Raw genomic sequence first — 15,898 nt, 5'->3', positions numbered from 1 at the left:
TCGATAGAATATCATATCTGCATCTGCTGTCATCAACTGCAGATGTCTCTGCCATCTTTGTCCGAACATCGAATAACGACTTGCACTTATCCGACGCAGTCATGGTTAGATTTTCTCTAAACGAAGAACATCCTACATTGATGATTGCTATAAGTTGCAGATTGCAGACGTTACGCAAGAAAAGTTAACTGCCTTTTCACTGCAATATGACTTCTACTCGAACAGTATTCAACGATTCATCATCACGGATAGTAAAGAAAACGAATTTTATTGATATATCAAGTTCTAACTTAATTACATGTTTTCGAAATGAAAGTATAAAAAAATGAAACACCCAAACACATTCACAAATTATTTGACAGAATCAGGCAGAACAAATCTAAAACCTTTACAGTGTTTTCTGAACAGAAAAGAACTCGAAATGAGAGAAAATAAAGAACAATCGCAGAAGGAATACATGCAGATGGACAAACAGAAACGAAAATGATGGCGCCTGGAAATCGTTTATGCAAGCTTCTTGACTACTGATGCCATATACTTCCCCTGATGCTCTGCAAGCGCCAGCTCAGTTTCACTTGGCCCTCTTGTGCCGTCACCAGCAAAGACACCGGCGCCATATGGAGAGCCACCTCGTACAGTGTCCATCTTAAACATGCCAGCTCCAAAAGTATACCCAACAGGAACAAACAGCATTCCATGGTGTGCTAACTGGGTGATTGCCGTCCATCTGCGATAAATAAAAGAACACAAGTCTCAATAAATTTTCTCATCAAACGACATCAACCTTTCGAGGCTTTCATCCATAACCATAGCAGTAACTTTATCCGAATGATGGATGCGATGCTAATGTACCAAGGTTGAGAAGTTACGAGGTGCTTCTGCTTCAGATTTTTTGAGACAAAACACACGAAACGAAGACAATCAATCAAAGAAACAATCTTTGTGCAACCTATATACCAATTTACACTAAAACATATTTGCAAGTTCAACCTGATAAGTTTACACATGTCATTTCTTCAAATGCATATTGGAAAGAATGCTACCTTAACAACCAAAGCTTTACTAAATCCGATTTCAATTTAAACAATAATCTCACAAACTCAAAAAACTTCCATCCATAATAATTATGAATTTCATGTCAATTTCGTAGCTAAAACCCGATAAACCTTCATTTGGGCAACAATAATCTCCATTAATCTTCACAAATTATCAATTAACCAGCATAAAAAACCCAATTTTGCAAACCATGTAAAGAAAAAAAAAACCAATAATCTCTTAACTTCTTCAATTAAAAAAAAAAAAAAAGTTGGAAATGAGAAATGAGGCAAAAGCTTACAGGGTGGTTTCTTGGCCGCCGCCTTGAGTCCCGGTACTCACAAAAAACCCACCAGGCTTCCCAGCCAGGCTCTGCTCCTTCCACAACTGCCCAGTCGAGTCGAAAAACGCCTTCATCTGCGCCGCCATGCTCCCGAACCTCGTCGGAAACCCAAACAAAACCCCGTCCGCAGCCGCCAACTCCGCCGCAGATATCTCAGGAATTTCAGGGTCCTTCGGCGGCGCCTTCATAGCCTCCAAAACCTCAGCCGGCAGCGTCTCGGGCACCCGGTACAGCAGTCCCTCCGCCCCCTCCACGCCGTCAACCCCCTTCTTCATCCGCCGCGCCAGCCCCTCCACGTGCCCGTACATCGAGTAGAACACAATGAATATCCTCAGTTTCGGAACCGGGTCGGGATTCGGTTGCGATTGGGCGACGACAACGTCGTCATTTGGCCTGGGAGCGGAATTCGGATTGCCGTCAGTGGAAATCGGCGCCGCGGAGGCATGGCTGGTGGAGTCTGGATTTCTGGCGCCGGAGGGGACTTTCTTCTTGCTTGGGATGCAGCCCCCGCCCTTCCCCATCGAGAATAACGATATTCCTCAATGCGGATAGGAGGTATTAGCACCGGAATCCAAACACCGGATTTGACTTTTTGAGCCTTTCAGTTGGGGCGCAGAGTCCAGAGCTTCGTTTGTTCCAAGCTGTAAAGCCGGCCAACTTTAGGATTCTTGTACTTGGATGCAGTCCAATCACTATATGTATCTACGTGTATATATCTGAATAAATTGTGCTCTGAAATGACACGTGTCGAGTTGAGGACAAAATGGCGTGTCGTCTATTTTTTATGAAATTTTCTAGGCCGAACTTTGGAGAATTCATTTGGTGAGTTCATTACGTGAGTTATGTATAATTTTACGTATTATAATATGCATGCATTTAGAATTGAAAATATAGGCATTTGATAATTATTTTTATTTTTTAAAATATGAAAATTGAAAGTCAAATTTTTGAAACGCATGAAATTAAGAGTTGTTTAATAATTGTTTTTTTTCACTCAAAATGAAAATCTTGTTTGATTATTACTTACGGTCTTCAGTTTTGAAAAAAATGAAAAACGGAAAACTAATTTATTTTGAGCCGTTAAATAGTCATTTCATTTTCAGTTTTCAGTTTTCAGTTTTTTTTTTTCATTCACTTTTTCAAAAACTAAAATCTTGTTTGGTATACTTTCATTTTTTTAGTTTCTTAAAAAATGACTTTTTTTGGTTTTTCAGTACCGAAAACCGAAATGGTTATCCAACAACCCTTTTCACGTTTTGGTTTTTAGTTTTCAATTGAAAATAAAATGGTTATCAAACAACTCCTTAATAAAACCATGTAAAGTTGTTACATTGAGAAGTTATTAGATTGATTAGTGAATAATATAATCCTTCCTTTAAAAAGAAGAACAATTGGTGGAAAGTCACAGTTATCCATCTGATGGGCAAAAATAAGTGAATAATATAATAGATATATGAATATTTATTAATTTATAAGTATTGTACGACTATTTTTATTTTTATTATAAAGATACATGTGTCTTATAAAAAAAAGCAAAGATACATTATCTTTTAGGGTTTTTAAACTTTTAAGGTAATTTAAGAACAAGAGGATCAGTCACTTAGTACTACAGTCTAGTGGTATTCTCTTCACTTGTAAGTGAGATGTCTTAAGTTCGATTCTCGCCAAAGACAAGTTTGAACCACATCATTGCTAGTCCATTGTGAGGCTACGCCCATCAATTTCCTTAGTATAGATAATATCGTTTGTTCAAAAAAAGAACAAGATGATCAAGCTACTTGGTACTACGGTCTAGTGGTGTTCCTCTTCACTTGTAAGTGGAAAGTTTTAGGTTCAATTCTCGCCAAATGCAAATTTGAACCATATTATTACTAGCTCATTATGAGGCTTAGTTCATCCCCTCCTCTTAGTATAGATAATATCGTTTATTCCAAAAGATAAGGCAGTTCGAGATGTTTTATTTACAAGTTAAGACTAGAAAATTTTATTATTAAACCGAGGTTATTATCTTATCCAACATTTTTTTTTGTCGAGATTTTACTGTAGATTGATAAACTATGTGGTTGTATGATGATCATACTCCAAAATAACTGGATATTTATTTTATTATTAATTTGAAAAGTTGTGAGGAAATGAGGTAAGGGAGTTTGGAATTCAGCACAAAAGCATTAGCTTTTGCTTTAGCCAATCATCATTCTAAATGTACGACCTACGAACCACTGTCTTTATAATATTTAATTAGATATGTATTGACGTGTATTAGCAAACAATTTAATTGACGTTGATAAATTATTGTTGGAAGAAGCCATAAGGCAAGTTGAGAATAAATAAATAAATAAAAAGGAATGGACAAAATAAAGAAAAATAAATCTTCAATTATTTAAGATAAGGTCCTTTTAGACAACAACAACAACAAAGCCTTTTCCCACTAAGTGGGGTCGGCTATATGAATCCTAGAACGCCATTGCGCTCGGTTTTGTGTCATGCCCTCCGTTAGATCCAAGTACTATAAGTCTTTTCTTAGAGTCTCTTCCAAAGTTTTCCTAGGTCTTCCTCTACCCCTTCGGCCCTGAACCTCTGTCCCGTAGTCACATCTTCGAACCGGAGCGTCAGTCGGCCTTCTTTGCACATGTCCAAATCACCAGAGCCGATTTTCTCTCATCTTTCCTACAATTTCGGCTACTCCTACTTTACCTCGGATATCCTCATTCCCAATCTTATCCTTTCTCGTGTGCCCACACATCCCACGAAGCATCCTCATCTCCGCTACACCCATTTTGTGTACGTGTTGATGCTTCACCACCCAACATTCTCTGCCATACAACATCGCTGGCCTTATTGCCGTCCTATAAAATTTTTCCTTGAGCTTCAGTGGCCTACGACGGTCACACAACACGCCGGATGCACTCTTTCCATCCAGCTCGTATTCTATGGTTGAGATCTCCATCTAATTCTCCGTTCTCTTGCAAGATAGATCCTAGGTAACGAAAACGGTCGCTTTTTGTGATCTTCGCTAGATTGCTCCGGTCATTAGTGTGGATAAGTATATAAATGGATAGAGATAGGAAAGCAAACACAAGATGTACGTGGTTCACCCAGATTGGCTACGTCCACGGAATAGAAGAGTTCTCATTAATTGTGAAGGGTTTACACAAGTACATAGGTTCAAGCTCTCCTTTAGTGAGTACGAGTGAATGATTTAGTACAAATGACATTAGGAAATATTGTGGGAGAATGATCTCGTAATCACGAAACTTCTAAGTATCGGAGTGTGGTGTCGTCTTGACTTGCCTTATCTGTCTCATAGGTAGATGTGGCATCTTCTCTGGAAGTACTCTTCCTCCATCCAGGGGTGGTATCTTTAACTGGTGGAGATGCACAAGGTAATGTATCAATTTCACTTGAAGCTTACTTGTAGTTTCAGGCTTGGTCAAGCGCGATACAAACCATGTAGTAGGAGTCCCCCAAGTCGCCGAGCTAGGGGGTCTGCTGAAAGAGGTGACAGACAAGGTAAGCAATCAGAGCTCCGACTGATTGTTCACCTTCTCCCCATCTTGCAGCAGCATGAAGGATAAAGAGAAGAAAAATGAGAAGAGATGATATGAGATACTTTTGCTTTTGAAGAAGTAACTTTCCACAGGCTTATTCTTGAACTGAGCTGGAGGGTTTTCTGGTTTCCTCCAGAGTATAAGGCCGACTGAAGAATTTGAGGGTCAAAACAAGTCCATCAAATCTAGAGTACGTTCCACCCTGCTGATATGGGATACTTTTGCTTTTGACAGAGTAATGGATGTATCGGCACGTGTGCTGTTACGCTTGTCTCCACATGCTTCCTTGTATCCTTCGCACTTGCCCTATCTGTTCCTCAAGCAGATGCGGAATCTTCCCTGGAAACATAAGATGATGAAGATGAGTACTCGAGAGCAATGCCAGGTAAGTAATCAGGTAAGGGGTTCCAGGCAGTCAGTTCCTGGCTGGAAGCTTGATTCCAAGTGCTGACATATTGCTCTCTTTCTCCTTGTCTTGCAGGTAAAAACAAGGCCAAAAGAAAAAACAGGGAAAAAGCATGATATGGGATACTCTTGCTTTTAACCCTGATGATATGAGATATTCTTGCTCTAGTATAGCTTGTTTGCAGAGGTATTATCGGGGGGAAAGAAAGCTGAATATTTCGAAAGGCTTTGTTGGGAGTGCCCTCTCAGATATGATGAAGGGTTGAGCATTTTTGCAGGTCTGCCTGTCCGTTGGGATGGAGGTCGACATATATAGGAGTCTCCCTAACAACAAGTAGTAATGCTATTCCTTTACCCTGCTTGGTCATAGCACGGTAGTGGGAGCTGCCAGTTTCACATGTTTTAACTCTGTCAGAGCACTTTGAAAAAGTGGTCTGTGGTATCTGGCTCTCGAGATTCGGAGAACGATGCCTCTTCGATTTTTGAGAAAGCAATCATGCTGGGGGTCTGACTCTCGAGATTCGGAGAGCAGTGTCTCTTCGATTTTTGAGGAAGTAATCATGTTGGGAGTCTGGCTCTCGAGATTCGGAAAGCGGTGCCTCTTCGATTTTGGAGCAAGCAATCTTGTTGGGAGTGTTGTCTCGAATGTGAGTAAAGGTTGGACATGTTTGCTAGTCTACCTTGCCACGAAGCACAAAGGTTGACACACAGGGACTTTCCAATTATCCAGCAATGGTACTGTTCCTTTACCCTCTCTTCGATTTTGAGAAAGTAGTCATGTTGGGAGTCTGGCTCTCGAGATTCGGAGGACGGTGCATCTTCGATTTTGGAGCAAGCAATCTTGTTGGGACTGTTTTCTCGAATGTGAGTAAAGGTTGGGCATGTTTGCTAGTCTACCTTGCCACGAAGCACAGAGGTTGACACACAGGGACTTTCCAATTATCCAGCAGTGGTACTGTTCCTTTACCCTTGTGGGTAATAATATGGTAGCTAGACCTTCAAAATTTATGTGTCTAAACTTTGTTAGTGCTGTTTCTTTGCTATTCTTTTACCTTTCTTGGTCAGAGCGATGTAGTGGGAGCTGCAAGCTTCACGTGCTCAACTTTGGCAGAGAACTTTGGCAAAGTGATTTGTGGTACCCATGAGTTATTGTTGCGTGTGGGAAGTGGGTGATTGAACAGTAAGATTCATGTGCTTTCTACTTCACCAGAAGTCTTCGACAGAATGCCCATAATTTCTGCAAAGCTGAGTGTGCGTGTGACAGGTGCTGACAAGGCTAGAAAAGTAGATGCCTCTTCGATTTCTGAGATCGGCCATCGTGGTATCTGAGCAGCCCAGCTTTTGAGAAAGCGAGCGCCTCTTCGATTGATTCGGAGAACGGTGCCTCACCGATTTTTGAGAAAGCAATCATGCTGGGGGTCTGGCTCTCGAGATTCGGGGAGCAGTGTCTCTTCGATTTTTGAGAAAGTAATCATGTTGGGAGAGTGGCTCTCGAGATTCGGAGGGCGGTGCCTCTTCGATTTTGGAGCAAGCAATCTTGTTGGGAGTGTTTTCTCGAATGTGAGTAAAGGTTGGGCATGTTTGCTAGTCTACCTTGCCACGAAGCACAGAGGTTGACACACAGGGACTTTCCAATTATCCAGCAATGGTACTGTTCCTTTACCCTCTCTTCGATTTTTAAGAAAGTAGTCATGTTGGGAGTCTGGCTCTTTAGATTCGGAGGACGGTGCCTCTTCGATTTTGGAGCAAGCAATCTTATTGGGAGTGTTTTCTCGAATGTGAGTAAAGGTTGGGCATGTTTGCTAGTCTACCTTGCCACGAAGCACAGAGGTTGACATACATGGACTTTCCAATTATCCAGCAGTGGTACTGTTCCTTTACCCTTGTGGGTAATAATATGGTAGCTAGACCTTCAAAATTTATGGGTCTAAACTTTGTTAGTGCTGTTTCTTTGCTATTCTTTTACCCTTCTTGGTCAGAGCGATGTAGTGGGAGCTGCAAGCTTCACGTGCTCAACTTTGGCAGAGAACTTTGGCAAAGTTATCTGTGGTACCCATGAGCTATTGTTGCGTGTGGGAAGTGGGTGATTGAACAGTAAGATTCATGTGTTTTCTACTTCCCCAGAAGTCTTTGACAGAATGCCCATAATTTCCGCAAAGCTGAGTGTGCGTGTGACAGGTGCTGACAAGGCTGGAAAAGTAGGTGCCTCTTCGATTTCTGAGATCGGCCCTCGTGGTCTCTAGGGAGCCCAGCTTTTGAGAAAGCGAGCGCCTCTTCGATTTCTGAGATCGGCCTTCGTGGTCTTTGAGCAGCCCAACTTTTGAGAAAGCAAACGGCTCTTCGATTTCTGAGATCAACCCTCGTGATCTCTAAGCAGCCCAACTTTTGAGAAAGCAAACGCCTCTTCGATTTCTGAGCAGGCGCCTCTTTGATTTCTGAAGCTCCGTCGAGTGCAGATTTTTATAGAGGCTGGCATTAAGTTCCAAAGCACACTTGAATCTCCACCAGTAGAAGCTTCATTCTTGCACTTCTAAGATCTTGATTTGTCCGACCTCTTCTCTCTTCAACACCTTTGAAAATGTCTGGCCCCTCCGACCGTCGTTTTGACTTGAACCTTGTTGAAGAGGCAGCCCCGCCTTCTCCAGACAACATATGGCGCCCATCCTTCGTCTCCTCAACTGGTCCTCTTACCGTTGGGGATTCCGTGATGAAGAATGATATGACCGCTGCGGTGGTGGCCAGGAACCTTCTCACTCCCAAAGATAACAGACTACTTTCCAAACGGTCTGATGAGTTAGCTGTTAAGGATTCGCTGGCTCTCAGTGTTCAGTGTGCAGGTTCTGTGTCTAATATGGCCCAACGCCTATTTGCTCGAACCCGCCAAGTTGAATCATTGGCGGCTGAAGTGATGAGTCTCAAACAGGAGATTAGAGGGCTCAAGCATGAGAATAAACAGTTGCACCGGCTCGCACATGACTATGCTACAAACATGAAGAGGAAGCTTGACCAGATGAAGGAAACTGATGGTCAGGTTTTACTTGATCATCAGAGATTTGTGGGTTTGTTCCAAAGGCATTTATTGCCTTCGTCTTCTGGGGCTGTACCGCGTAATGAAGCTCCAAATGATCAACCTCTGATGCCTCCTCCTTCTAGGGTTCTGTCCAGTACTGAGGCTCCAAATGATCCCCCTCCGGTGCCTTCTCTTTCTGGGGCTCTACCGACTGCTGAGACTTCTCCTAAGCAACCTTTGTGAAGGCTCCCTCTTGTGTGTTTATTTTGACTCATGTATATGTACATATTTGTAGCTTATCGGGGATATCAATAAATAAGCTTTCCTTCATTTCAACGTATTGTGTTAAATACACCAAAGCCTTCTTCGCTAAGTTCTTTGAATTTTCTTTTGTTGAAGCTTGTATGTTGAAGCTTTCTGAGTGGAGCATGTAGGTTGGGGTAGTGTTCCCTTAAGGTCCTTTTAGACAATGAAGAAATTTTCAGGCCGCAAACCTAATGCAGACGAGGACAGAAAACAAGTTCATCGACAGAGTTGAAGCCGTTCGATCAACGGGTTCACAATTATACTAGGATAAATTCAAAGAAAAACTAATAAAAGGATTTAAAAACTTTGAGTTTTAACGATAAAGACAAAATAAAGAATAAAGTGAATAATACCATGATTGATTTTTTAGTGTAAAAATATGATTTTTCGTTAAAATAAATAATATCATAAACTTTTCGTTAAAGATCGCTAAATTCAATTCAATAACACCTAAGCCTTATCCCACTAAACAAAGTCGGCGAACTAGAATAAAATTTGGGATCCAAATCCTCTCTGGATCTAAGGATCTTCGCTTAGGGATCAATTGATCCGACCCGTTAAAATTTAATCCAACAGCTACAATTATTATAACTTTTAATAAGACCCATGCTTGTAGCTATTGAATCAAATTTCAAGAGGTCAAATCAATTGATCCCTAGGCTTAGGATCCTTATATCCGGAGAGGATCTGGATCCTAAAATTAGTATCAATGCAAATTCATATAATGAAACACGCAAAAGAGCCGCTTGGCAATTTTAGCCGTCGGAAAAAAGCCGTCAGGCTACAAAGGGATCTTGGCTTGCACACTGTAATTCAAGATATTACTAGCATGAAGTCCAAACACCTGTCAATTGAAATTCAGAGTCATATGAAGTTAAGTTTTGATCAAGAACTATATGACACCGGAAGAGATACTCTAAAGAGTGTCTGTCAATTGAAATTCACAAACAGATCCAAATGAAGTTATACATCACTGGAAAGTTGCTCTACGAAGTGCATTTCAAACTCCCGACGATAGTGTACTTCTACAATTTTCAGCACATAATCTACATCTACAAGTCATTAGAATTGTGTGCTGGGTTTACACCTCACTTGGGATTCCTAAGAACAATGATAACCGAGTCCCCACGGAGAAACATCTTGCTGATGAACCTATCCTTGTTAACCGGTTGCGCCTTTTTCTTGCCTTTTCCAGTCTTTGGCACCTGCATAGACAAATAAACGACAAAAATAAATAGCAACATGTAACATAACATTGATGATTGATGATCAACAACCACAGGGCCACAGTATCCCAATGAAATCAAAACACAAAAGAACGAACAAGGAAAATACCTCAGTCCACATCTCCCTGACATTTTCCAGAACCATGTTGCAATGCCTGTCGAATGCTCTCACACGGCCAAGAAGCTTTCGGTTGTTACGGCAATTGATGAGCACCTGTTTACACAACAGGAACCAATTGAATAAGAATACTTGCCCTTGATATGTAAAGCCTTTCCGGATAAAGAATCATAAGATTCTCAGAAAGCATTACCTGAGTATTATTTTTTACACTCATCATAAGGACAGAAAGTGGTCCTGTATTGAATTCCTCTTCCTCGTTCTTGGCACCCTACAGCATTCAGGTTAGATAAGCATCTTCACAACTTGGGGATCCGAATAAGAATAAATGTGCAGAATTAGCGGTTTCAGAACTGAGCAGGAAAAGACACATGAGACCATGAATATAGCAAAAGAGGTCACTAAAGAAACCCGCAGACATTCAAGCCATAACACAATTACAAATGACAATTTCATTTGATAATTACTTGTGTGCTAATACATTGAACCAAAAAATGACTAATTGATGTGCAACAAGATTCTGGACTCGGACAGTTTCCATGAAATACCATCAAAGTGTCATCATGACAATCATTCCATACTCACAGATGCAAAACCATCAGATATTGCCAACCACGTACAAAGTTGCAAATTCCATATCCAAATGCAGTAAAACACATAACATTTAATGGTGCAAAGAGAGACATAACAAAGATGCACTAAATAAGCTCAAAAGCAGTATAACTTACATCTTCCTCCATTGGTCGGCTGTGAAGAGAGGGAGATAAACACAAAACCAAAGAAAGAGGAAAACTTATTAGTACTTCATCAAAGAAAAGCTAAGAAGAATTTCCATTGACACATCAAACCAATCATTACCTCATCTCGAACAGAGGTTTCTGGGAAGTTCTTAATCCAAAAGATGAACCTGGCAAGGAACAAGATATATCAAGTTAACTGGTATCAAGTAAAAGCGGAACGGCAGACACTACTAATACTAATCATCAAATGCCAACAGCATTTTAGAAGTCTACAATGGCAATTAGTAAATAAGATCTCGTAAATTCAGTGGATGCATCATGCCAAATCCAAAACTAAATTGCAACTATGTAAATCAGCATTAAGAAAGCAAAAATAAGGTGGACAGTGTTTGATGATTCAGTTCAAACAAATATTAGTATATCTACAAGGGAGAACGAAATTTCATCAGAAAAATCAAATCATTTTCATGAATAAGAACAAAAAGAGACCAATATCGACAAAAGACTATTTATAATATGATACAGATGAAAATTAAAAAATTCTTGTTAGAATGCTCAGGTCAGGTCTCCAGATTATAAACACAAGGAAGCTCAAAAGAACAAAAGTTATATCCGAATCGCCATTAGAAGCAAGAGAAGTTCCTTTACGCAACTTCGATACTCAAAAACCGGTAACTAAACTGAAAATCCACTAATTCAGGTTTTCAAAAATTGAAATCTGGCATGTGGGATCATTTCAATGTTGCCCTAGTTCAATTACACTCCTTACTACCAAATTGTACAAAATAAATTTAAGAAAAATAAATTAAATATAATTAATCACATCAAACTCTAATTATTTACATAATATTTGCAAGTATATTTATAATCCAACGAAGATCGAAAATCTTCAAGTAAGGAGAAAACGAACAGATATTCATAAAATCAACGACAAATCATCAAAAGTATATGTAAGTCCCTAAATCCGCCAAAATTATGACAAAACTAAGCAGTTTTATTCGATATAGATCTTACCTTGTCGAAAGCGACGAGAGAGAAGATCTGCACGATGCGGCTACTACTCTGCCTTCGAACTGAGTAAAGCACGGTTAGGGTTCTTGGTTTAAGTTTACGAAAGCGCCTGATGAAAGGCGGCATATAGCGGCTTGGGTTTTCAAAATGTTAAGTTTGTAAAAGCCCACGCTAAAAAACCCAAATCGGTTAATTGTAAGAAGGCCCAATCAGACACCCAAACTTTGAAAACCCAAGTAAAATTACCAAAATTGATTTTTGGTTTTCACTTTTTTTTTTCTTTCAAAATAATAAAGAACTGCTATGTTCTGTGTCATATCATTTTATTTTATTTTTCAATCAACATGTGTTATAGAAGTTGATGTTAACAAATTTTGGAAGCGAGTAAATGTCTGAAATTCCCAATTTAAATTTGAATTTTTAAGGATGTATTTTTTGGTGCTACTGGTTATTTCTTAGCGTGCTGTTTATCTCGGAACCAAAAGTAAGTTGCTGCCTAGTGTATGATGGGATATCTCCTATACTATTAAAAATGAAAAAACAAATTGGGATAGGTTGTAGTGGTACTCTTGAGAATAATATCTTGAGCAACAACAATTAGGGTTCGAAACAATTTGTGTTAGGGAATGTCTTGAATTGACTAACTTTAATTAGTTCATTTTTTTTATCGGAGAACGATACTTCTACAATTCTAATTACAATTAGTCTACGGTCTGGTAGTATTTCTCTTCATTTGAAAGTGAGAGGTCTTATGTTTAAATTTCGTAGATGACGAATTCAATATCAAATTAGGCTGCCCATTGTGCGACCTAGCTGAACTCCCCCTCCCCTTAATGTAAAAATATCGATGTACTTAAATTACAATTAGTCATATGTTGTACGTTTACTAAATGCTCTCTCTATAAATATGTTCGACTACATGCTTCGGACATGCAGCAATGGTTAGAACTTAGAACTGTAGAGTTTTAATCAGTTCATATGCCCATGCCCACCTATTTTTAAATTATTCCAACCATTACATCAACAAAACTCGGCAATTTGCAAAAGAAATTTGGGTCCTCAATGTGCATATCGAAAATGTGGGTGCACATTCATAACAAATACCATCAAACTGAACACTTTTAGTTTAGCGAGCTAACATGTTTGCATGCTTAAAAATGAAGCATCACGCATCAAACACATATCAGCAGTGGATGTCCGGTTTTTCCCACTGTTTGTACAGTAGGTGTGGTCTTTGGTGTGACAAAGTCATTGATGTTCAACAAGTGGCCTCCATGGCCTTAGCCCAGTTTTCTAATAGCTAGTATCTTATATTGCCACCCCCCCCCCCCTTTTTACTGAATATTTTCTCTCTTCACTTTCCTTGAATACCTTTTGCATTAACAATCTTCCCTCCCACAAGATTGTATTTCACCCCTCTAATCTATATGTTATCTTTTTCTCAAAACCTCCAACTCTTTTCTCTCGTCAAAATTATCATTCTACAAGTTGAAAAGGGTCAGTTTAAAATTCTTTAATAAATAAGCAACTATTCACTGCTATACTTGACTCTTAGCAGCCCACGCCTTAGAAAGTTTGCAAAGTTCTTTGGGTGAGTCAATGTGCATATCGAATATGTGGTTGCATATAGCAAACACTAGTAAGGGTATCTACGCGATATTGTGAGTTACAGGATAGCAAAATCCCATCTCCAAATCATCTTCTTTTTTTTTTTTCGAAAATGAATCGCCAAATCTTCAAGCAAATTGTTACTCAAATGAGAAAAAAAAAACGAAAAAACTACTTAATACTTGATAGCAAAACCATGAACCACAATTAATACAATCATAAACTAAACCAACACCATATTCAACAATTCATAAAAAATACCATCAAACTAAACACCCTTAGTTTAGCGGGCCAGCATGTTAATTTGCATGCTTAAACATGAAGCATTAAGCATCAAACACATATCAGCAGTGGATGTCCGATTTTTCCCACTGTTTGTACAGTAGCTGTGGGCTTTGCATTAACAATCTTCCCACCCCCAAGATTATATTTCACCCACTCTCATCTATATATTATCTTTTTCTCAAACCTCTAACTTTTCTCTCACCAAAATTATCATCCTACAAGTTGAAAACGGGTTAGTCTGAAATTCTTTAAGAAATAAGCAACTATGCACTTTCTTTGTACATTCCTAATCTCCTCATTTTGGTTATAACTTTAAGTTTTGTTTATTTATTCAATTCAATAACTAAACAGAAGAGTGGCGAGAAAATGCACTGGAAAAAAAGAGAAATCCTTTTTATTATTTTATGCTAATCACTTGACTATTAGCAGCCCACGTCTTAGAAAGTTTGCCAATAAAGCATGTGGATATGATCATCATAGCCTTTGTAGGCACCTGATTGGATATATATGCCCTAATTATATTTTAGATACCAAGACGACTATGTTCTCGGGCATGTATCTGCTAGCATTTGACATAAATAGTGTCTATATTGTCTATATATAACCTAGCTTGTACAACTGCATATAGTTTTATATTTACCTCTCTTCAATGTTCAATTGGTTACATAAACTATTGTTACATTAGAAAACAGATCTTTGAAAAGAATGCAGCATTTTTAGGAAACCAAGATTTGATTTCCTAAATTCAATAAAACAGAAAATGTTCTCCCTCAATTTGAGGAAATCTTCCGACCATTCCACACAATTTTTATGTTTTATATCTAGAAAATTGTAAAAGCTTTTACCACTGGAGTCTAAGCTATAGCAAGACACTATATTTCTTTTGACATGTACATGCATGATGACACTAATGCTAAGCAGTAAGCACAAACCCATTTGACATAAAAGTTAATGTGAATCACTGATCAAAGACTATTTTTATTTGAAGATGTGATACATGCTAGAATTTTTGAGAAAGTCAGTTGTTTATACTTGTGGAAGCGATTTAGACGACGATAAATGTAAATTATACAATAATTTACGTACAGTCATAAAACTCACACGCACATGGACTATTGATAATATATAACTCTACATGTTAACATGTTCTTGGACCTAATTAAAATACATCATAGCTAGGTAAGATCGAAAATTTTGAGCGAACGTGCCAGCTAATTGTTAGGTAACAGAACGGCGCCTTTCATGTACGCAGCACTGTCTTCGGATCGAAGGACACCTGAGGAGGAATCTAACAAAACTTTAGTTTGATGCTCCGAGTCCGTACCTACATCGCAACACGTGTTGGACAGGATCGATGTTTTTACCCTTTCAGAATTCAGATTATCCCGGCCATCATAAAAGCTACGTACAGCAGAAAACGCATATATACAAAGTGGAGCAGCATGTGCTAAAGCTAGAAGTAGCTCACTGGTTCTGCAGAGAGGAAAGCCAGCTTTGGAATCCCTAAAAAAAGAGAAAGAAAATGTGTGAGGAAAGGACGGAGGAATGACACATAACCCTAGATCTTGTCAATCAAACCATCCACACACTTCGCATAGTTTCTCGATGTTTAAATCATAATATAATTAGGGTTTTGTTAATGACAGTGTTAATTAAGTTTAGAATCTTTTGGTCTTATTTAACTAAACCTATCAAAGATACACACTTAGCTGTTGAGAAGATTTCTTGCTTTTAAGTATGGGGAATAATCCCACTTTATGTTGTGTATGCGTGTTGGCGTGGGGACCGATTTAAATTAGGAGCTTAATTTATACAAATGAAAGTGACAACCCAAGGGTTTGCCTTCCAATAGCAAAGATTAAAGGCTATAAGATAACTTTTTCTTCAATCTTTGGATTTTAAGTATTTGACTAATAGCGTCTTTTTCACCAACGGGCAAAGAGTGTATATTATTTCATGTGTTATAATAGTAAGAATGGACGCTAGAGTTGTTATGTTTCACTTTTAGGATATTCATAATAAAAAAACAAATGCATGTATTATAATTTAAGTGAATGTCATGTGATACTACTCAAAGTGCTTGGAAAATTGCTCAGTATGCGGGTTAAGTAGATCACTTTGGCCAATTGTCTAGCAATACTATGATTGATTGGCCGGTGTCGTTATACTTGGACATGGTGGTTTATGAGCAAGTGCTCTAAACTATAATTAAGTTTAACTAAAGCCTAATATAATATACACTTAGGTCATAATCCACCTAAAA

The 15,898-nt window shown here is 38.8% G+C and overlaps 2 protein-coding genes across 2 annotated transcripts; both read right to left on the bottom strand.

Annotated features, from left to right (window-relative positions):
* Positions 1–247: 247 nt before the first annotated feature.
* On the bottom strand, positions 248–2,065 carry LOC103426815 (probable NAD(P)H dehydrogenase (quinone) FQR1-like 2). Its single transcript, XM_008364900.4, has 2 exons — positions 1,337–2,065; positions 248–727 (listed from the first exon to the last, which is right to left on the bottom strand). The coding sequence occupies exons 1-2, from the start codon at positions 1,897–1,899 to the stop codon at positions 505–507; spliced, it is 786 nt and encodes a 261-aa protein (XP_008363122.2). The 5' UTR covers positions 1,900–2,065; the 3' UTR covers positions 248–504.
* Positions 2,066–9,559: 7,494 nt separating this feature from the next.
* Positions 9,560–12,088, bottom strand: LOC103401788 (uncharacterized). The gene is made up of 6 exons (XM_008340510.4): positions 11,746–12,088; positions 10,850–10,898; positions 10,720–10,738; positions 10,185–10,262; positions 9,983–10,087; positions 9,560–9,852 (listed from the first exon to the last, which is right to left on the bottom strand). Exons 2-6 carry the CDS (start codon positions 10,852–10,854, stop codon positions 9,736–9,738), a joined length of 324 nt encoding a protein of 107 aa, XP_008338732.1. The 5' UTR covers positions 10,855–10,898; positions 11,746–12,088; the 3' UTR covers positions 9,560–9,735.
* Between the last annotated feature and the right edge of the window lie 3,810 nt (positions 12,089–15,898).

This window comes from Malus domestica, chromosome 02 (genome assembly GCF_042453785.1).
Source record: "Malus domestica chromosome 02, GDT2T_hap1".
NCBI lineage: Eukaryota > Viridiplantae > Streptophyta > Magnoliopsida > Rosales > Rosaceae > Malus > Malus domestica.
This window is presented reverse-complemented; position numbering and strand designations above follow the sequence as displayed.